Below are 21,650 nucleotides of genomic sequence, written 5' to 3'. Positions count from 1 at the left end.
ATGATACTAACAGGACAGCTGGGCCGGTGTTTGTCCACCCGAGGTGAGAACTCTCTCCATTCCATCATCATCCATCCACCTCCAGCTATTGCTAACAGAGAGTGTATACCATCGACCTTGTCTCGTATCTCTGACCCTCTGCTCCCATCGGCCCATGTGTGCTAATAAGGCCGTAAATTATGCAGAACAGGGATTGACATTCATTCACTCACATTTGAAGAAGGAGTACTAATTTGACGCAACAAAATTTGGCCCCCATATTTGACCTGTGCAACAGGTCGCGGGGTGGAGATGAAGTGGCATCGGCCCCCACTCTGGGTGGTGTGCACTGCCCCTGGCGCTAAAATCCAGGGCTTTGAGCTCACTCCAAGGCTCATTATGAGGCGTGTTTCCTGGGCACATGTCCGGCCAAAACCAGAACACTCTCAGTCGGCCATTCAATGCTTGAGATGACCCGAGTCAGATCACTCGCAAGACGCAGCGGAGAAGAGGAATCCTCGGAAGAGCAAAAGCAACCATTTGTTGAGCAATCCACACACGAAGATGAAGAAGAACAGGGTCAAGATTTTGACAAGGCGAGCGCGACGCGATATGGGTGCATTGCCGCTTTATTCGTCGGTGTGATTCTCTCGCTTGTTTGTTTGATTTCTGGCATTTATCTCCTCATAACGAATAAGGCAAAGCTTGGCGCTTCAATTTCAATCTCCGATACGAGTCGCGAGGTTATCTCACTGGTGATCAACGTTATCTTGGCACTCTGTACTGATGGTATGATGTTTATGCATTCTGTCTCGTTGCGCTGGGCATTGTATCGCGAAAGACGTCTGGAGTTCAACACCAACGTTCGCCTTTTCACCAGCGCCAGAGTATTTGGGCCGAACAGCTGGTACATCAACCTAGTAGCACTGAGCTGCCTGATCCTGTCATATGCGTCCACATCCGTTCTTTTTTTGTCCGACGAAGCCGTTCTATCGTCTGCGTACGAACAGCAGGAATCTTCCAAGGACCCAGTTTTGGTCAACGCTACGGCTTTAGTCGCTCTAGGTATAGGTCTGGCTGGCCAGGCTGTTGTCGCTACGTGGTGTTTTGTATCCAGCAAAAGGTTGATTCCAACATGGAGTGCCAATCCTCTCAATACCGCATTGGCAGCGATCCAGAAAGGTGACATTTCTCACCGTCCCGGGAGATGTATGCTATCAGTGCACCAGCGAAAAATGCAAAGCCAAGAGACATATCCTTTGGAAAAGCAAGGAAATATGCTCCGTGGAAAGAACCTGGTGCGATACATTCTTGTTTTGCTTTGGTCTCTCGCACTTCTAGCCATTGCGTGGCCAATCACTATCGCTGCTCTTTCCAAGTCTATCGGTAACGCTAGTGCTGCTGGCCAAGCATCCGAAGCTTTATGCTGGAAGCTCGGATTCAAATGGGATCAGAGTAGCTTGGCCTGCTCTCGGAACTATGTGACATTGTCATTTTCCCCTTACGCCAATGACCATAAGCCCAACTCGGCAATCTTCTCTTACGGCACTGAGGCCGTCCTTTGTGTCCTCTTTGTCTGTCTTATCCAGGGTGTTCAGACTATTGCACTGCACTGTCTGGAACTACTAGTCAATTTGTCTAGAGATGAAGGGATATGGCGACAGGCTCATCGGGATGAAACAAAAAACGCTCCTGGAACACAGTTGGTCACGAATCCGTTTCGCGCAGCTGTATTAAGTTGGGAAAACGTGTTTCTGTTCATATCAAAGGCTCTGATGCATTGGATAATTGGCCAAAGCCTGATTCCATCTGTTGTTGTTGAAGATTCCAAGAGCTTTGAAGACTCCAGGAGCTTTGAATCCATCGCTTATACTTCTGTTGAAAACCTGACCAGTCTCTCGTTGAAAAATGGTTTCCAATTTGATATGGTCTACTCGCGGTTGATCATTTATGCCATATTATCCATTATTGTGGCCACTGTGGCGACCTTTCTGGCCCTTAGGAGACCGAAGGGCTGTCAGCCTGCCGCGTTGGGCCACCTGCAGACTCTTGCGGATCTTGTCGACGATTGGAAGACAAATGGCGATGGCCGGATTTGGTGGGGAGATAAGACCTCGCAAGATGGTGATCAAGTGCGGCATGCTGGAACATGCCGTGAGAAATCGATGGTTGGACCGATACTATGTACTGCGAAATATGCCGGTAGATGATTTGAACCTCGGGAGCGGTCATGCTCAGTGTTCAATTTAGAAGCTATACTTGAATCTTATTAAATTACATTTGCTTGAACGCATTATTTAGTATTTATTAGAGTAAATGAACGGAGAGCCATAGTCGGTAAATTTCCAGATTCATGTTCTTTGAATAGGAGTGGAGGGGGTATGTATGGGGAGAATTGAGCAACACTATGGCACCGCGAGCTAGGTAACTTTAAATGGCACAACAATCCGATATTGACCAGACATCCATCAATAATTCTCAACATCATCTTTTCCAAACCTTCCTTCAAGAACCTTTTTCAACTTGGCCCATGCAGCCCGCAGATCGCCCGGAATGGCAGGCATCAAGTGAGATAAAATTGGTTGGCACTGAGATACCAGATCCTGACATTCACTAGCCTGCTGTGAGACATCATCCAGGAGACGGGAATATTGGACCGAAATTGACATGAAGGTTTGGCAGTTTTCCACATCAGGCAGTCGGCGGAGAAGCTCATTGACAGTCAGAACTTCAGAACGCAAGGCATCTACCCTGACGAGAAGGTCATCTGAATCATGTTGAAATTGGGAAACGATAGGTGAGAGCTCTTTGTAGCGACGAGAGTGATGGTTGTATTCCTGGAGGGCCCCAGCCTGGGCAATTGAAGATGCAAGGTGCTGTATGCCGTAATTCAGGGACAGGACGGTGGGTCGGAGTCCACGTTCTTGTGCCACGAGGTGTGTCTTTCTGATTTTCAACGATTCACATTGAACTTTCTGGAGTGCGTGCAGCTGATAAATGTGGATCAGTTTCGCATCCCGAGACAGTGAGTAAAAGTCCTCCGGAAGTGGGGAATCACGTTCAAGCGTAGTGGTGATAGAGCCTTGGTCATCAATTTCGATGTCTTCTGTGGTCTGTCAGACTGGCGACGTCATGTTTGGGGAGGGAGAGATTTTAGGAGTACCTTTAGTATCCATGGTGCGGGATCAAATTGTATGGCTGTCTTTAATGGGAGGGTTCTGTAAGTTCAAGTCAGTGACGTGTGGTGTGTGTGTGTGTGTGCGTGTGTGTGTGTGTGTGTGTGAGAGAGAGAGAGAGGAGAGAAGGAGATGAAGAGACAATAGTGTGTGATTGAGGAAGGTACGGGCTGTGGAAGTGGAAGTGGAAAGTGCGATTACAACTACTAGTTACTACTACTACAACTACTACTACTACTACTACTACTACTACTACTGCTGAGGTTGCACCAAAGCAAGTCTAATCGAGTACTCTATATAGAATACTACTTACTCCCTAGGTACCTAATAGTATGCATTGATTATATATACATACCTAGGTATATACTACTTTTCTCTTCCAAGGACAAAACTGTGAGAGTATAACGTGTATATTGAAACTATTCCTGTCTTTCGAAATGAATACTAGTATCTGCCAGCAATCCAAACAGAGCCTAGCCTGCTATTCTAAATCTGACCAATCAAAATAATTTGCCCATCTCGACCGCCTCCCATGTACCTTGATTACCTTCTAGGAAGCAGAAAAAAAATGAGCCTGACCCGATTTGAACGGATGACCTTGTGGACTGGAATCACACGCGCTACCGCTGCGCCACAAGCCCAATTGATGAAGGAAGTAGCCAGATGCTGATATTGATTCCCGGCATGAGTATATATACTAGGCTGTGGCTAATGATAATTTAGCATCACATGATATCCTCTTATAGACAGAGTTAATTATTATAGACCACCTAGAATACACATAGGAGTATAGATAATTTTCCCCTTTGGCCCTTTGAGAAGCCCCGTTTTGGCCTGATAACTTGCTTCTTTGTACATTGACATATGTCAGTTCTACATGTTCTGATATATTTTGATGGCCTCGTTGCTAGTAGGGCACCCGTTGTCGACGCAATCAATGGATGGCGTTTCCAAGGCTTGAGCAGATAGACGTAAATTTATTGAAGACGAGCTTAAAGTCGGTGCAACTTTACTTTTTATTATGATAGTATTCGTATGCATTGTGTATTACTGTGCCCGGAGTCTAAAGAGGGCCCTTGGTGCTTTGTTCTCCTCGGAATTTAGTCAACCACTCAAGATTGTCGGCCACTGTGTGGCTCCATTGGTCTTCAGAATCAAACAAGAGTCATCTTGCCTCGCGTTGAAACATTTCGTCTGTCGGAATAACATTATCTCTCATCATTTGTTGCACATAACGACTTAAATGACAAGTGAGTACTTCCGTGTAGGATAAGAAGAGCCATATAGTACTCCGCCTCCGAGAATCTTATTCCTAATAAGGCCTGGCGGAAGGCTTCCATCAGTAGCCTTAGCAAGGGCTAGGGATATGACCATCTTTGGATAACCGATGTTACTTATCGACATGCCAAGAGGGGTCGCTCTGCTTGGGGCTCGTATTCTGCCGAGCCCCAACGTATGAGAAACTGATAATTCGCCGATCACCTCAGCTTTCAAATTTAGGAATGCGAGAACATGCGGGCATGTGGGCGATTTAGTAATAAATAAATTCACCATGTATTTAAGACATGACCGAGGTCGCTCTCGATCGCCTGGTGGATGTCGTATCCAATGACGCGCGGGTTTTGAGCGTGCGACTTTCTCAGCTTCGTCGAATTTGGGACTAGAACCCCTTTATTTGCTGTTTTTTGACACTGTTCTCCTAAAAAAAAGCCCATCTCATCTTTCTTTAGGGCTGCTTCCTACTTCACGACAAAAATGACCCGTCTCACGACTATTTTCGCAGCGCTGTTCGTGCTCTCCTCCTTCCCGCTAAGCTTGGCCTGGACCTTTGTGTGGAGAAATGCCACCGATATCGCCACCGTCGAGAACGGTACCAGTGCGCAGCGTTGCAAAACGATCGAGCAAGCCAAAAACAAGATTTACAAATTCGACGCAAAGGGCAGTCTCGTCCGCCTCTTTCTCTATGGCTCATCGAACTGTACAGGCGATATTATCGACACATCCGAAGATAGCCTCGCGAGCAATTCGACGGTTCCAATCTATGGGTTCGCGGTCATTGATTTAAGGGGGGCAAACAGCAGCAGTGGTGGTGAGCTCACGCCATTTCCAGGAAACGATTGGTTCAAGTTATCACCCAACAGTCCTGTGATCACAGCCATGGGGAAAAGACTCCTCGCAGAAAATTGTGGGAAATACCGCGAGGGACCGGGACCACAGTGGTCTGATATTGACCGGCAGTCCTATCAATGCTGGCAGGAAAAGCTGGGATATAGCGATAAAGATGCTGATGGGTGGCCCGGCAAGGCAAGTTGGGACCAACTCAAGGTTCCTCTGACAGTCACGAGTGACCCCGAGAGCTCTTCTACAGCGACGAAGACACCGTCCAGTACGAGTGCTAGTACGAGCAATCCGACGGGTTCATCTGCTCCGACCACAGATACCTCTTCTAAGTCGTCGCTCAGCGGAGGCGAAATTGCCGGCGTTACTGTGGGCTCTGTGATCGGAGTAGGACTTATTGGGGCTGTAATCTATCTCTCGCGTCGGGTAGGCCGACGCGGTGCTTTGGCTTCTGGAGATTTCGAACCAGAGTCACAGTCACAACAACGGCCAAAGAGTGGATATAGCGGTGTTGACGGCGGAGTGGAAGAATCAAAAAAGCCGTCGGTGGAGCATCCTCCCACGGAGGCCGGAGCAGTCTCCATGAAGAAGGAGAATAGGCATGTTGCTGAGCTTTCGGGAGATATGACAGTGGCAGAATTGAGTGATAGTCGGAGGATCCTTGAGATGGGAGATGGTCGCAAATAGGATGAAATTGAGCGAAGTCGAATTTTTAATGCACAGCCGAGTATAAACGAGATTTAACGCAACTCTGCCTATGATTACCCCCCCTATCGACAATACAACCCATATAAGCTCGCCCTCCCTTTGAAATCTACTATTTCAAGCTACCGGTAGTGTGGATCCTTACAACTACCAACAATGCCCGGGCAGTAAAGTCTGCTGCGCGATAGGCGAAACTTGCCTTAACAACAAGCTTTGTTATAGTGCGAGATATAATATTGCCTACCGTGGAGCGTGTGTGAGCCAAGACTGGCCTGCTGAAGATTGTCCACATATTTGCCATACAGGTACGAAAGGCGCAATGTACTAGTAGATCCTACTAGGAAACGAGTTAGTAGGCAACTATTACTCTGTACCCTATGATTAATCATTCTACTATCCGAGAAGAGATCCCTAGCAGCTGGTCAAATTTGTTCGCTGGTCCCTATAATAGCTTCGGTGTTTTCACCTGTGGAAACGGGAGTGGAGCGAAAGAGATTTGCCGAGCCAATTTGTCGAATTTTGTGTGGAAGGCGGCGATTATTTCCATGCCTCAGTTAATTGAACCCACAATAAACTCATCGCTGAAAACAATCAATCTGATCTGGCATCCACAAGTACTAATACTTGCAAATGCTCAAAGCAAACGGTTGAGATCGGGGCTTGTCTCGGAGTGGGGTTAGGACCGCCCTTGATACTGGTTTCGATATGGCTCTGGATGGTTAATGGTTAGGAAGGGAATGGGAAGCTCACAAGGAACAAAAATGGAACCCGAGACCAAACATGGTGGTAATGAAATTGAAAACCGACCAGGATACCAACATCGTCAAGACACAGAAGGATATTGTCTTCCATCCCGCGAACTTCCTACCCTAGGAAACCAAGCAGAGATAGATGCACTAGGCTCTATGGTACGCGAGCTAGAATGATTGATTATTTGGGGATATCAGGAGTCAGAGGTAGCGTTGTATGTCAAGATTATAGTATTGCTGTACGTCTAAGTATAACTGGAGTTGGTAGTGGAGAAGCATTTCCCCGCGGTGGAGTCCTCTCCGACTCCGAGTCTCTCTCATCCTGCGTGAATTTGAACTTGCCCTTCCCACCATTCCATTCCTTCAACTTTCATCTACTCACTCACTTACCTACCACCATCGCCACAATCGCTACTATACCATCCCAGACTTCCACTCGTTTACCCTACCATGCTCCGCGCCAAACGCCAAAACACCCACTCCCTCGAGGACTCCTCCGTGACCCCCGCAACTTTCACCGATGGCCTGCCCCTCCCCAAGCTGATCGCCTTCGATTTGGATTATACCCTCTGGCCCTTCTGGGTCGACACACACGTTAGCGGGCCCGTCAAGCCCCGCGACAACAATTCACGCGTTGTGGATCGGTATTGTCCAATCCCTCCCTCCTACCGCTCCCCTCTTTGATCCGATCTAACTCGAACCCTCGTTTCACAGATGGGGCGAAGCCTTCGCATTCTATCCAGCCGTATCCTCCATTATTCAGGCCTGTAAGAGCCGCGCGATCCCTCTGGCCGTCGCCTCTCGAACCCAAGACCCCGATCTAGCGCGCGACATGCTGAAAGCACTACACATCATCCCTTCGTTCTCCGACAACCCAGCGGCGAATACGAAAACGAGTCGCGCGCTGGAATACTTTGATTTTATCCAGATCTTCCCGGCCAACAAGACGCAGCATTTCTCGCGTATTCAGCAGACTAGTGGGGTGGCTTATGAGGATATGCTTTTCTTCGATGATGAGGCGCGGAATCGGAATGTTGAGACGGAGCTCGGGGTTACGTTTTTTCTGGTGAGGGATGGGATGAAGCTTGATGTGGTTGATCGGGGGGTTTGGGCTTGGAGGAAGAGAAATGGTATCAAGAAGAATGCGGATGGGGAACTCCCTAACTGAGGATCTCTCCAGCTGTATATCTTGGGATCTTCAAGTTCAAGTTATGTTGGATGACTTTATGCATGGTAATTGTTGATGATTATATATAGATTTGAAAGCTAGTTGAGATACCCGGTCGGAAGTACATATGGACCTAAGTTAAAAGTTAGAGAGCTTATTCCTAGGGATTATTTAATGGTCGCCGGCGTGCGAGTGATAAATTGGAAGTCAAGTGGATGATGAGAAACAAAATCTGGGATTGAATGGTCTCGGATCCAGCCAAGCTGAAAAGAAGAAGAGAAGTTGAAGAATTCCAGTAGAGGTATAAAAAGGACAAGTCTGAAGAAAAGAACAAAAGAAAATAAAAATACACCATCCATCGTCAATCATATCCATCCTTATCAAAACAGTCCAGCTCTTCCAAAGGTTCATTATGCAAATGCGGGTCACCTATCAAGCCCCAGACCGCCAACTGAAAAGCTTTCGAAGCTTCTTTCGCTGGGAAAATGACTTTCGCTCCTCGTTCTTGCGGTCCTCGCCGCCAAGAGAGAGCGAGCTATGGAACCTCCGCTGCAAGTCGTCTAGCGCGTGAGCAGGGTGCCCGCGGAGGCCCATGGTCTCTGCGTTGGCCGCGGCCAGCACGGATTGGACATGGGGGTCGAAGATGGGGTCGTAGGGATCATAATGTTGGTTATAATTCATTGTGTTGGCATAGTAGGTGTTGTATGGGGCGGGAAGATCGGTAGGTGAGGGTAGATCAGAAGGCGTAGGGAGCTCATAAGAAGAATCCTGATCCTGTGGCAGGTCGTAGAAGATACCGCGGTCACGTTCGTCGACCTGAGCCCATTCACCATTTGCGTAGACGGGAGAGCCGGGTTCTCCGATCTCGCTCTCTTCGGAGTAGAAGGTAGGCTGAGAAGAGGATGGGGGTCGTGGGGAACTGGAGAAATCATGGCATCCATCTTGATCTACCTCATCAAGATCAGGATAGCTTCCAAAATGATGTTGCTCGGCGTGATGTTGCTGATTCTGAGACCAGTAGTTATGTTCGCGGAGAGAGTAGTCGGAAAGCGAGCGGACTCGATCGTGCACTCCGGGTGACGACGAGGGGATATCCGTGGTTTGCATCTTGGGCGTGGAGTGGCTTGCAGGTAAAGAGGTGTAAAGAGAGTGCGAAGAGTAATGAGATGGCAGCGAAGCATCCGTGAACTGAGAGAGCGATGTTCGATCAAATGTTTGATCTGGAGAAAAAGTAGTGGTCGATATTTTGGAGTTACGGCGGTTGTCAGTCGAGAGAAGTGAGCAAGCATCAACATCCTCAATGAAAGAAACGATCCGGGCGACGTCCAGGGACCTCCGTGGGTTTAGAATCTCAAAGGATGTCCCGCCATGGGAGATGGTGGCGACGGCCTGCGTGTTGGCCAGCATCGAATCGGACGCTTGGAAACGAGATAGAGGCGGGTGTTGAGCCTGGCCCCTATCTTGGGCGCGTTGAAGCTTTTCACGGAAAGTATTCTAGAAAAGGATGGTCAGAGGGGGAAAGTCTTGTTTATCTATGTTTCAGGTCACTCACCAATCGCTTCCTGTTTGGTCTTGGACGGGTAGCGTGCTCTGAGACAAGATGAACTCGTGGAGCCTGGGGTTGATAGCCACCTGCAAACAGGTCAGTGCTTTGCGTCTTGCATAAAATTAAAATTAAGAGGTAGCATACCAGTCGCAGGTTCTGAAACCTCGGGCTCCTGCTCGCTTCGCTGAGAGATGACGCTGTGCGAATAGGATGGCGATAGTGGCGGAGGAGTAGATGCCACCGAACAAACTGAGACCGCAGACGAGGGCAGCGATGTGAGTGCCGTTGGACGATTCAAATTTGAATTTGCAGTTTTTCGCTTCAGCGTTTTTTCTGAACGATCGACAAGATCGTCGACGGGCTCTGCAGACTGCAAGAGATATTTTCGGTAATCATGGAGCGATAATGCACCAGTGATCCCCGACTTGATTGATCGAGGAGGAAGTGATACCGCATCAACAGGAAGGGATTTGGAAGGAGTGCATGGTGCATAAGCCTGGTGACCTTCTAGACATTGGGAGCAAAGCGAGGTGTCCGGCAACTCGCCATCATCATAAACTCCAATTGAATCGACGCCACGGTAAGCTAGATCCTCAACCATTTTGGCTTTTCTTCTTCGTCTGTATGTATCTCTTTTTTATTTTCTTCCTCTTCGCAATTGGCTTTTCATGCGGGGATTTGTGAGGGGGTTCGTTGGCCCGCGACTAGCGTGTTGACATATCAAATGCACACGAAGATCGGGAGATCAATCCAAAACGCCTAGAGTCTATACATCTGATTCGTCAGAGCGGGGGGAACTGCAAGGGACCAACTGCCAGCACCACAACATGAAAAAAAAGAAAGACACGAGAGTGTTGGCTTACCCAAATAAGAATACAACAATGCAAGGAAGCAAAGGTACGAGATGCAATCGCCAGCCACAGGAGATATAAGAAAATTATAAGGGCAGAACCTTCAAGTTTTAAGGCGGACGGGTCGGAGCCGAGGGGTCTTTTTCTCTCATCTGGATCTGGATATCCACATCTCCACTTAAGAGTGACGACGCGGTCTGGAACCCAGCTGGAGCCAGGAACAACTGGGTCGCGAGCGGACGAACCAGTGGTTCTACAATTCTGCGATTCATTATGGGCAGAGAATGGGATTATGTAGGAAGTGGTCGACGTCACACTCGCCCACTGCAGCGATCGAGCCTTGGGCAGAAGCCCCCCCAGCCCAGCCCAGCAAGCAAAAAAAGAAATCATTGGAACAAGGGTGAAATGTCGGTCTGACCATGCGTGTGTTGTGCCAAAAGGCTAACCCACCCACCCTTCCCCTGTTGCCCTGGGGCCTGAGTGCCGAGTGACTGGATGCATCGCAGAATGACTTGCAGATGGCCCTCTCTCTGATCCTGCTGATCGTAGAGGCCCTGTTAGCGTCTTCTTAGTCGCACACCCTCCCGTCCCACCCCCGGCCAATCATCCGCCCCAGTCGCACTTTGACATGAACATGATCCACACACCGGGACTGGCGGCGACCAGTCGGTGCGCAGAACGAGGGGATAGTCGTCAGGGCTGAGCGAAGGCGATGACTTGGGCACCGAATCTCCATGATGGCTTGATTGGCGGACAGTCACCTAGAGGGAAAGACATAGTGGCGAGTGTGAAAATCTCGCCCCGACGCGTATGTAGGTGATCCGTCCTCGGTATTCAGAACTCCATTAAAAGATCGTAATCTCGATCGTAAGGATGGGTCCTGGACCCACCGGGCTCACATGGGGGAGAAATGGAAATGGAAGAATTGGAATTGCAAGAGCTGGGTTGGTCAGCCGAGAGTGCACACGGAGGAGCGGAGTATCATCAACGCCGCAGCATTGAAATAGTACAGAGTTACTATTAAATTAATTATGTACGTAGATTCCTATTCAAAGAAATTGAATCATCTCAAGTCAATATATGATCAATATACTCCATGTAATCCATACAATCCATTGACTACTACGGAGTACTAGTTGACTAGCATCTCAGGATGAACTTGCATGCTGAATTTTTCTTACAGCCGCTTACAACCGACGGGTTGAATAACCTTAAAATAACTAGCGGGCTTCATGTAACATTGGTAATATCCAGTAATCTAATTACCCCAGTTACACCAATGGGCCAAAATCTTGTCGGCCTGGACCTGAGGTCATTTCTCTTTCAAGGCATTGTGTGCGAATCATTCCATGGTTCTGCTCTGTTGCTGAAACTCTCGTGCTCGTACCTGGACATCCATGATTCATGATTCAGGATATGTATACGCCTCTGGCTGGGGCAATGTCGGGGAATTTGGGGGGCATTTCGGGATCGGCAATCGAGCAACAGGCTTTTCGATTTTTTGCTTCTTCAAAATGAAGTCTTGTGCCTTGCTGCATTTGGCTAGTCTTCCGCCTATCATATGTACTTCCGACTAAAGCGTTCCTCATCTGTCTGGGTAGTTCCGACCGCACCGGGTGAGGTCTCTGCCCAGGTGGTTGAGTTTTCCATGCATTGTATACTACCTACTACGTACGTTTGGCTCTTGTCCAAGGAACACATTCCGTGAAATCGATGAGAGTCTTAGAGGATCAGAAGGAAATTGGTTATACTATTTTGAAGAGGTGCCGCACAGGCTACTTTAACTTTTTGATCCTCGCCCGTGCGAAGGGTACTGTTGCGTTCTTGGATTTCTGCTTTTTTGCAATAATCATACCTCAAAGTGCTTACTATAATCAACTCTATTATCTGATACAGCCTGTAGTCAAATGTGGTTGCCATAGTACGAAGTCCTGCATGCATTCATGATGCGATTCAAAGGTGCTTAACACTCAGGTGATGGCTTCCAAGTTCGACGCCAATTGATAAACACTGATTGCTAGATCTACCTACATTGCGTTCAATCTATGGAGCTCACAAGGCTGTAAAATCGAGAGTAGATGTGCTTAACGCCGCAAGAATAAAATCAAAATAATCATCACAATCATAATCATAGTAAAAGTTCGAAGACGCCCAAGTTCATGCATGCATGGGGAGGATAGCAATTTTTACATGCGTCTTCGTGTCCGTAGGCTCCCCGGGAGAGATGGTATCATCGCAGAAAAAAGGTTCAGAGAGAGGTATTTACGGGCGCATGAAACATAAAATGCAGAAACGTCAGAAGTAATCGGGAAAGAAACTGAAACTGAAGGTGTATCGCGGTAGCGTTTGCATGTAGACCAAGCCAAAAGCTTAGTAGAGTTTATATTTCTAGTAGTATCGTTAGTCACGTTCTTAGGATAATTGAATTGAAACCGAATATTTTCTGTCCACTTACATCTTCCATCTTGCGCCGGTTGCTCGGGTCCAGGGTATTGCCAGCACCCAGAAGAGTACGTCCCACGGCCTTGGAAACGCCAATCGCTGGCCGCAGGACTACTGTCGGAGCGCGTTTCCAGACGGCTCTGGCAGCAGCTGTTGCACTGCCACTTTCAACGACCTCCCCGGGCACGGCGACAATGGCGTCTCGTGCTAGGAGAAGATCGCGTTCAAGGCCACGGAAAGCGCCTCGTAGACCCTGGACGACTCCAATCGGTTGGTCGGCATAGAGGGAAATTTTCTTCGCTTCATCTTCGTCGTCGCGGTTCTCCTCCGATACGGCAGAAGCGGCATTTGGAGTTGTCAGCAAATCCTCTGCGCCTTGAAGGACCGTCTGTGTGCCGATAGCTAGTTTGGCGCCAAGCTTGACAAGTTCGTTAGAAGTGGTCTTGGCGAAGGCCAGAGCACCTTTCTGGATGCTGCGCACAATCCGCCCATCCTTTTGGTACTCGCGCATGGGGATAACCACCAGGTCCTTAACACCGCCTCCGACATTGACCAGAGATCGAATGGGAGCCAGACCTGCCAAGACTCCGGGAAGCTGGTTCCGTTTGACATCCGGCATCCAGATATCATTGAGCGTATTGCCGAGACGGTCGAATCCAGAGACACCATAGATGATGACATGTCGCAGAACCATATTGGCGTTATCAAGTACGAAAAAGTTCATGAACTCTGTCGTCCGGCCGGAGCGAAGTCCAGCATAGTCAACTCTCTTTGGCTTGAAATCTAGCTTCACTTGGACAGAATTGACTTCGACACGCTGCAAGAAAGGAACCTCTCCCGGAGTACTGGCCTCCTCGATGGACTCGTCTCGGAACTCGAAAAACCGACTCATGAATTCCAAGGCATCTTGGTCGACATGAAGGCGGATAGGCAGAACGGTGGCCTAAACGATGTTAACTAACGGAATCCGAAAAGAGATAATACGCCTAACGAATACAACTTACCTTGAGGACGATCTCAGATGCGGCGAGTTCGGGCACTGGTTTGACAGTAAGAATTTCAAGATGGATCATGCTGGTTCCACTCTCCCGTTCACCGGCTTCATGCATGTAGGTGGCGAACTTTCTCCACGTTGACGTTGGAACATGGTCGTAGATTTCCAAGTCTCTCACGCGAACGTCCAAGGAGCTCTGGGTCTCTTCTGAATCCTGTGGGAAGACCACTAAATCAGCGCAGACTCCCCGTAGCTCGAAGCTCATCTTATGGGCCTTGCTGCGATAGAGGCGAGGCCCTTTCTTCTCCCTTCGAGGAATCGATCTACCCTGTCGGCTGGTTGTGGCGGTCACAGTAGTGGTTGTGGCATAGCTATCTGTCTCACTGTTGAGATCATTGATTTCACGATCAATCTCACGCTGGAGCTCACGCGGGTCCTTGTTGGCTGGTATTCCGATGTAGATCGAATTGAAGAGAAAGTCACCAATGACAGATTCCTCATCCTCCGTAGCCGATGGTGACATGCGAGAAGCGCGTGCCCGTCGCTCGATTGCCTTGCTTTCGACCTCCTTCACAGCCTTGGAGATGGTGTCTCGTGTCCGTTGCCAATCGTAGCCATCGAATAGATTCCAGATAACATGCATGTCTCGTACGCGTACTCGTAGAGGGCTCCGCTGGAGCTTAGTATCGTTCGAAAGACCGTAAGTATTATGAGTGGAGTCCCAGCGGTGCGCCGTACCGCCAACAGCAGATTGCTTCGCAAAATGGTCATCTTGGAAGTTAAGCTCCGAGAGACTAGAAGCGACATGATACTGGGAATGGAAACTGCCAAGAAGGTCGTTGTCGTGAGGTGCACCGACTAGTTCTGCATCATCACTACCAGATCCGGTCTGCCTCCCAGGATAGAAATCGCTGACATATTCCAGTTCATTGCTAAGTTCATCTTCCTCAATGATACCCTCGAGATGGGCTTCTGACTCGGAGCTGTCATCGACAGGTATTGTAGGATCAGCGGCGAAGGCGTTACCCGAGAAGGAGGCTAGCATGTCTTGAATTGGCGTAACTTCGGTTTGATACTTTTTAGTGATGCTTGGTGGTGTCGGAGGCTGGAGCCCATTCAGAATACTGATGAGTGTCTGTGTCGAGTCCGCACATGTTTCCAAGATCAAAAGATCATCTCTCAATTCCACATCTAGAGACTTAGTCCCGTCTTCGTCGAGGTTCATGACCTTTACAACCGCCATTGCGGAGGAAATGGAAGAAACAGGAACAAAGCCCTGGTTAATGTATCCCTGGACCTGTTTGCTCTGGGGAGAAGCCGAGGCACGCTGGTGTAGATTTTCTGCGGTTCCAACGTTGGCCACGTCGTCTATGATCATAATGGATGCCTTCCCAATCTCTAGATTAGCATCTGAGGATTCATCGGTGTGGAGAGCACCGCTGAATTTCGCATTCGTGAGCACTATGAGCCCTTTAGACGGCGAATTGCGCGGATTCAGACCTAGAACAGAGTCCATAAACACTACCGCAAGTTTGGTTGGCTTTGATGCTCGCGGGATGTTTGGTCGCGGCTGATAGAAGACTGAATCTTCCATTGTCTGGGGCGAGTGCTCTGCAAGATTGGCTATAGAACTCGCCATCTCGCTAGCTAGGTCGCGACCTGTGGTATTTTGACCTAGTCCAAGGAAGGCCATGATCGATGGGATCGTATATTCAACTCTAAGATGGTGCAGTTTGACTTTGAAAGTGGGGTCCATCTCATCAGGAATGAATCGAGCCATGAGAACGGGCGGCTGAGAATCGTCCACAATTTGATCGCTGCCGGGTACTAAGGATTCGCCGACCAGCTCTTCGTGGTTGTTTCGAAGAACTTTGATGGTACCAACCTGGGTCGCAGTGAGTGAGGGCATACTGATCCAGGCAACCTCGGCATCCGTGAGATATGCGTTCAAGTCGCCGATCTCTCCACCAACGTGGACTTGCGCTTCAAATTCGCGAATCATAGTTAGAGTCAGAATACCGGGACGGTCATCTTCAGGCAGATATTTTGTGACGTTGGACAGTCGTCCCATTTCCTGTCCAAGAGATGAGAGTGAGGCGAGGTCCTCGATATTTGAAATCGTCGCCTTCATGCGCGTAACTGCTAGACGAAGAACAGAGCCCTGTTTTCGCTGTCGCAAGAGTGTGTCGAGCAAAATGTCGTCGTCATCGTCGTACTTATTTTTGGACGGAGTGATCAAGGTCAAAAGGCGGCCAAGATCGTTCTCCTTCGGTGCTGACAAGAACTCAACCCTGATGCCATCCAAAATGACATTTGCAGGAGTATCACGACTCCCATCAAATCGAATAGGCCCTCTTAGCTCAGCCCGATCAATTGCAAGTCCGAGGAGTTCGAACCTGCTTACAATCTTGACTGCTGTCGTGCTAAGCTTCAGGCAATGCGTCTCTCCGACAACTTCCAGGACAATTCCACCGAGCCGAGCGTTGACTTTCCACGGGGCAGATGCAGACTCGGCCTTCTGAGGAGCGAGCCCAGGCGTTTCGAAGTGCACACCTTTTGCACGCTTTTTTGGAGACTTATGCGCTGCTTTCATTGTAGGGGTTGATGAAATTGAGCTTCCGAGTTCCAAGATCGTACTCAAACCGCCCATCCAGCCCAAGACTTCCTCCAAATTCTGAATATTCATGTTAATATGGAGTGGAAGGGTCGACAAGTCAACTCGTGTAGCGTCTGCAGATTTGGTTAAAGAGAGTGAGATATCTGCCTGAGAGGGTGTCATAATATCGCGAGTGGACTCGCGCATTTTCAAAGACTCGTCGAAGGACACCAGGTTCTGAGAGGCAAATCCAAAAGCGAACTTTCCAACATTGAGTTTCAGGCTCATTTTTTGATCGGTTGCTGATGCATTGATTCTCAAGCCAGATGCCGTAAGTTGAAGGACGATATCTTCCATTGACGGATATGAAGGTGGTAGAAAGGAGCCGGAATTATGAGGATAAGGATATCCCGCTACGTGCTCTATAAACTTGACCGAGAATTCACGTACTTGTAGATCCAGGACGGGTCTCATAGCAGGCTGATTCTGGGAAGGTTGTTTGGAGGGTTGGCTGTTATCCGAACCTGCATCGCTCATACTCGATAGCCGTTGCAATGCTTTTATAACAAGCCACCCCGTTGCAATGTCAAAGTTCGAAGTCACTGAAAATACTTCGACTTGTAGCTCGAAGAGTCGCTCCATTGCAGGGTCAGCATGCTGTTGGCCAGAGCGATCTGTTTCGGAAGACACGCGTGTTTCGCTTGGGATTCGCGGAGATCGAGCGGATGTTGAAATTCTTGAGGACAAAAGGCTTTCATCGAGGAGAGGGCCGCGGGAGCTACTAGCCAGATCTTTCAAGTCACTATCCGTCCGCTCCATAGACATCTTGGATGGTACAGGACTTGTTTTCTCTAGGCTTGCAACGGTTGGTAGCCAGATTGAGATTTTGTCGACGTTGAAAACAGGCTTTCTCATTTCGCCGTTCTTGTTCAGGGTAGGATATGTAGTCGAATCTACATTTTCCACATTTGGATATTGAGACTCTGCTCGGCTATCGGCTGGAGTCTGTTGCTCAATAAAATATGACCCAGACGACATAGTTTGCTTCGGCGTGGAAGCGATAGCTTCGTCCTGAACCTCTGGGATCGGTACATTGATCTCCGTTGGGGGGTGGGTTTCGCTGCGTCTGCTCGTTTCAAGGTCCGACACTCGGCCAGGTCCAAATGAGTCCCATGCGCCCGGCATGTTCGGCATGAAGCTTTCCTCGCCACCTTGACTTATGGCGCTCATATACAGACTTTGCGCCTCATCATGAGAAAAGAACTTGGATTCGGTGAGTTCGGCGCCAGGGGTCGGTTCTTCGGAGGCTGTATTGTCAGAGTTTGACCGGGATAACGAGTGTTGAAAGGCTTCTGAGGAGTAAGAAGGTTGGTGTGCCAAATTGTCCTCTTGTACATCGTCGTGATGGCGAAACAGCGTGTTCTCATTGGATTCGATGCCAAAACGACTAATGGTTTGTGAATCGTAAGCCTGAGACCCTTCCAAATTTCCTCGTAGAGATGCCGTTGCGATTTCCCGGCGCTCAGTATCTCCGGAGCTTGCTGCTTGGTCGTCCACTACCGGTGATGGAAGTCTTGGGGAATGATCATTTCCCTCGGTTTCTGCCACATGTTGTTCTTCAATATACGCACCCAGAGGTGGTTCATCATCGAAATCGTCGGATTGAGTATCAATTACGGAATCCAAATACCCCGGATTGTCGTTGAATGGATCGTCTCCAAAAGTCTGAGAGTCATCAAGACTGCGATCGTATCCTCCTTCCTGATCCGAGTCTGCATCCGAGAACCGGCCATCCTGGGTCAAGCCCGATGCCTCCATTTCGTGTCTGGATGTCTCCATTTCGTGTCTGGATGCCTCTATTTCGTGCCCTGATTCCTCTATCCGATGCCCTAGATCACCCCCTCCGCGATAATATCCAAGAGAGGGCTCAAAGATCGTTGACCGCGTCATGGCGAGCCCGGGGTCGGAAACGGAGTTGTCCAATGAAGGTGGCGACGGGGCTCTACTGGATGAGTGGCTGGCCTTTGACTGCATGGTAGTAGTTGGAGATGCGGGGGTTGTGAATCGTGAGTAGTTTGAAAAGACACCTGGGTCCGAGACGAGCCCAATATTAATGTCAGTGAGGGAAAGTAGTCTTTTGCCGTCACGGAATAGGGCCGACTCAGTTGAACCAGTAGCAGATCCCGGGGCCCCATGGAGATCTACCTGTCCCACCGTCAACAAGGCCGAGACAAGATCCGGCTTGTCTTCGGGATGTCTCTTGGAAGGTCCGTCCTGCTTCAACTCCATGTCTACTCGCACGACGATGTCCCTGATGCTAACTTGTAACCGCTCCATCACACCATTAAGGAACCCCGCAACAAAACTCGGTAGAGATGTTTCTTCATTCCCAAGACCTAATTCCTCCTCTTCATCGTCTTCACCGAAAGAGGACCCATGCTGAAAGACATGGGATTGTGACGAGATGGCGGCTTCCAGCTCCTCTTTCTCCTCTCTTGGCTCGGACTCAAGGAATGATTCAGCGAGGTTGGATGGCGTAGGCAGAAACTGCTTTTCCCCCACAGAATGCCCTTTTGAGACTGGGATTGCCTGCGGTTTTCTATTTCCATGTTTTTCTTGGGGCGGTTCATTGGATATTAAACGAAGGTGTAGATCGATACCGCTCGCTTCAAGGCCGATACCGCTGTTGATCAGATCGGCCGGGATGGTGATTCGAAGGGACTGGATCCGAGCGTTGAGGAGTTCGCAAGTTGGCGGAAGCTGTAAGTAGCTCGCGAGTTTCTATTGAAAATAACGTGGATGTTAGAGATCCGGTCCAAGATATCTCGGGAATAATGCCCCACCCCGTTAGGTCTGGGTTGCACGTCTTGCTCACCTCCAACTTCAAACCAACATCTCGTAGCTCCACTGTACTTCGTTGACCCCAAGTAATACCCAAGTTATCCGGATCTAGAGCATCTGTGTCGAACAGGCCCAGGCGGGAGAGAGCGTATTTGAGCAGTCGCTTCTGAAAGAACGACGGGAGGAGGTACGATGCCATCGCGAAACGCCCTAGGGGGGCGGGTATGGTCATGCACGAACGGAATTCATCGAAGCTCGAACAGTCCAACCTAACGCGAAGAGCAAAGCAAATGGGAAAGGCAAAGGGAGGGAGGGGGTGGGTTGTAGGATTTGAAGATGGAGGAGAATATGACGTGCGGAGGAGAGCACCTGATAAAGAGCGGGCTTATCGTCAGGCGGCGGCCCAACGCAGCGCAGCTGTCCCAGTTGGACCAAGCGCGTGGTTTGCTTCCGCTCCACCCATTTCCCCTTCCCCGCGACTTAATTTTGAGATCAGGTCAAAATAATGTTGAATTTTTGTGCCTATATTGTATCTGGAGGTACGAGTATCTGGAGTATTTCGTACTCCCTGTCCCCACCGCACCATTATCTTTAATCGTTTAATCAGAATCATCGAACTCCGCGAATTCCAACACTACCCACTCGCAGAACTTCTCGAAATCCGAACACCATTCCCGCAACCTGGTTCCCTTGAGTCCTTGTCCCAATATACCCTCCGTTACCTCTGATTTCCATTCAGCGGTTGATTGATCTTCAAAACAGCTCCATCGGAGGGAATTTTGAACCATCATCGCCAGACCGGCCAGATCGACATTTTGCAATCCCTGAAGGGACTGCCAGAAATCATGTGTGAGCCCATTCCTCCCATGTCCCAATATAGCCGGATCGTCGTTACAGAGAGAAACCGGAACACCACGGGACAATAAAGCTGGCAGTGGATGAGTCTTGATGGAGCTGGCCAGTCGGAGAATTTCATTGGAGATCGGGCAGCATTCTACCATAATCTTCTTCTCCTTCACCAGATCGATCAGCAGCGGGTGCTTGTACAGAGAAAATCCATGGCCGATCCGTCGGGTGCCGAGTAAGATGGCGTCGAACAAATTATGATCCGTCGCATCTCCGTCCCCCAAACATTCACCGGCATGGAAGAAGAATGGGAGATCAACCTCCTCTTCGGCACATTGTTTGCGGAACCAGAATAGCAGCGGGATGAGGTCAACCAAGGGTCTCCCTAAATCCTCCTGCCCAACCAGATCAAATCCACAGATCAAGTCCGGGAAGTTCTGCTTCGTCGTAATGCATTTTTTCATATTGTCGACAATCATTTCGTTGGAGAACGATCGAATAGTCGTCCAGATGATTCGGGCCTCATAGAAATGTTTGCCCTCGTCGGTCGACTTGAAGCTCTCTATCTCTTCCTCCAAGACCCGGCAGAACTCATCGTAGCTTTCTTCCGGTTTGTCACTACCTTCCCTCCGATACTCGAAAACAAAGGCAATACGGAACTCAACATATCGAATCCCATCTGCTGCAAGCTGTGTCATCATGCGGCGGAAGCATGCTCGGAAGATTGGCTCATAGTTCAGTATGGAGTTAATTACTGGGAAGGTCCGTGTGAAAATGGACCAGATAGCGTCGACTCCATGATAATGATTGTATGAGTGTTCGGGTGTTAACATGCACCGATTGCGTATCATGTCCCGGAAGCCAGCCTCTCCGCCTTGTGGGAAAGAGGAGGCAGCCTTTTGCACAGGAACCAAGGATGAGGTCTCGTAGGCCTCGGTCCAGATACTAGGGGTAGCATCGGATGCGGATAGCGGCTGTGAGGAAAATTGGAACTTAATTGGGACCTCCTCGTAGTCCTTCTTAGTAAGAAGGGGTTTCTCTGATTTGAAGTGCATGCCCGGCGTGGAGAAAGCCTGGTCGATCAAAAAGTCGATATCGAACATGGCATCCATGTGGGCATGTAGCAGTGAACCCTTGGGCATCCTTTCCACAATCTTCCACAGCTTGGTCTTCTCCATGCGACCCTTAGCATGATGAAACATAACCCCAGGGTAGAGAATCTCGTCCGATTGATGGGCCGTTGCCTCGTCTAGGCCGGTGGTCCACACCTCGTCCTGCTCCTGGGCCCTAATCTGAGAGACAATTTTGCAAGCCCGGGCAGCGATGGGCGAGAGCGTCTTGCGAAAGGTGGCATCTAAAATGATTTAGAAGGATTCAAGTTGTTGATTCATGATGTTGTGCTACTCTTACCATGACGTCTCTTCTGCTCCTCGGCGATCAAGGCTTCGCGGCCGTTCAAGTACTGCTGGATGAAGGGATCCTCGACCTGGGGGATCCCCTCCTCTAGCTCCCATTCAATATTTTTGTCTCCCATGGCTCGATGAAGTGAGAGAAAGAAGAATATTCACAGGATGTCAATAGAGAGTGCTTTCGAGTTTGGATCGTCAAGTTCGGGTCGATCTGCCCCGCTTTGCCTACC

At 49.2% G+C, this 21,650-nt stretch overlaps 7 protein-coding genes across 7 annotated transcripts; 3 read left to right on the top strand and 4 right to left on the bottom strand.

Moving 5' to 3' along the window:
• Positions 1 to 449: 449 nt before the first annotated feature.
• N7509_006705 (uncharacterized protein) lies at positions 450 to 2,189 on the top strand (the record flags this gene model as incomplete). Its single annotated transcript, XM_056631342.1, has 1 exon — positions 450 to 2,189. One exon carries the CDS (start codon positions 450 to 452, stop codon positions 2,187 to 2,189), a length of 1,740 nt encoding a protein of 579 aa, XP_056486893.1.
• Positions 2,190 to 2,447: 258 nt separating this feature from the next.
• On the bottom strand, positions 2,448 to 3,155 carry N7509_006704 (uncharacterized protein; the record flags this gene model as incomplete). The annotated part of the gene is made up of 2 exons (XM_056631341.1): positions 2,448 to 3,085; positions 3,143 to 3,155. The coding sequence occupies 2 exons, from the start codon at positions 3,153 to 3,155 to the stop codon at positions 2,448 to 2,450; spliced, it is 651 nt and encodes a 216-aa protein (XP_056486892.1).
• Positions 3,156 to 4,910: 1,755 nt separating this feature from the next.
• On the top strand, positions 4,911 to 5,960 carry N7509_006703 (uncharacterized protein; the record flags this gene model as incomplete). The annotated part of the gene is made up of 1 exon (XM_056631340.1): positions 4,911 to 5,960. The coding sequence occupies one exon, from the start codon at positions 4,911 to 4,913 to the stop codon at positions 5,958 to 5,960; it is 1,050 nt and encodes a 349-aa protein (XP_056486891.1).
• A 1,217-nt stretch (positions 5,961 to 7,177) lies between these two features.
• Positions 7,178 to 7,895, top strand: N7509_006702 (Mg-dependent acid phosphatase; the record flags this gene model as incomplete). The annotated part of the gene is made up of 2 exons (XM_056631339.1): positions 7,178 to 7,371; positions 7,442 to 7,895. The coding sequence occupies 2 exons, from the start codon at positions 7,178 to 7,180 to the stop codon at positions 7,893 to 7,895; spliced, it is 648 nt and encodes a 215-aa protein (XP_056486890.1).
• Positions 7,896 to 8,327: 432 nt separating this feature from the next.
• N7509_006701 (oxidoreductase, short-chain dehydrogenase/reductase family) lies at positions 8,328 to 10,042 on the bottom strand (the record flags this gene model as incomplete). The annotated part of the gene is made up of 3 exons (XM_056631338.1): positions 8,328 to 9,389; positions 9,448 to 9,527; positions 9,586 to 10,042. The coding sequence occupies 3 exons, from the start codon at positions 10,040 to 10,042 to the stop codon at positions 8,328 to 8,330; spliced, it is 1,599 nt and encodes a 532-aa protein (XP_056486889.1).
• A 2,620-nt stretch (positions 10,043 to 12,662) lies between these two features.
• On the bottom strand, positions 12,663 to 19,364 carry atg2 (uncharacterized protein; the record flags this gene model as incomplete). Its single annotated transcript, XM_056631337.1, has 4 exons — positions 12,663 to 12,680; positions 12,748 to 13,677; positions 13,739 to 19,105; positions 19,200 to 19,364. The coding sequence occupies 4 exons, from the start codon at positions 19,362 to 19,364 to the stop codon at positions 12,663 to 12,665; spliced, it is 6,480 nt and encodes a 2,159-aa protein (XP_056486888.1).
• Positions 19,365 to 19,764: 400 nt separating this feature from the next.
• Positions 19,765 to 21,545, bottom strand: N7509_006699 (putative CECR1 family adenosine deaminase; the record flags this gene model as incomplete). Its single annotated transcript, XM_056631336.1, has 2 exons — positions 19,765 to 21,365; positions 21,422 to 21,545. The coding sequence occupies 2 exons, from the start codon at positions 21,543 to 21,545 to the stop codon at positions 19,765 to 19,767; spliced, it is 1,725 nt and encodes a 574-aa protein (XP_056486887.1).
• Positions 21,546 to 21,650: the final 105 nt, after the last annotated feature.

The sequence above is a fragment of the Penicillium cosmopolitanum genome (genome assembly GCF_028827165.1).
Source record: "Penicillium cosmopolitanum strain IBT 29677 chromosome Unknown utg000008l:1.0-4398992.0:1.0-4402845.0, whole genome shotgun sequence".
In the NCBI taxonomy this organism is placed as follows: domain Eukaryota; kingdom Fungi; phylum Ascomycota; class Eurotiomycetes; order Eurotiales; family Aspergillaceae; genus Penicillium; species Penicillium cosmopolitanum.
This window is presented reverse-complemented; position numbering and strand designations above follow the sequence as displayed.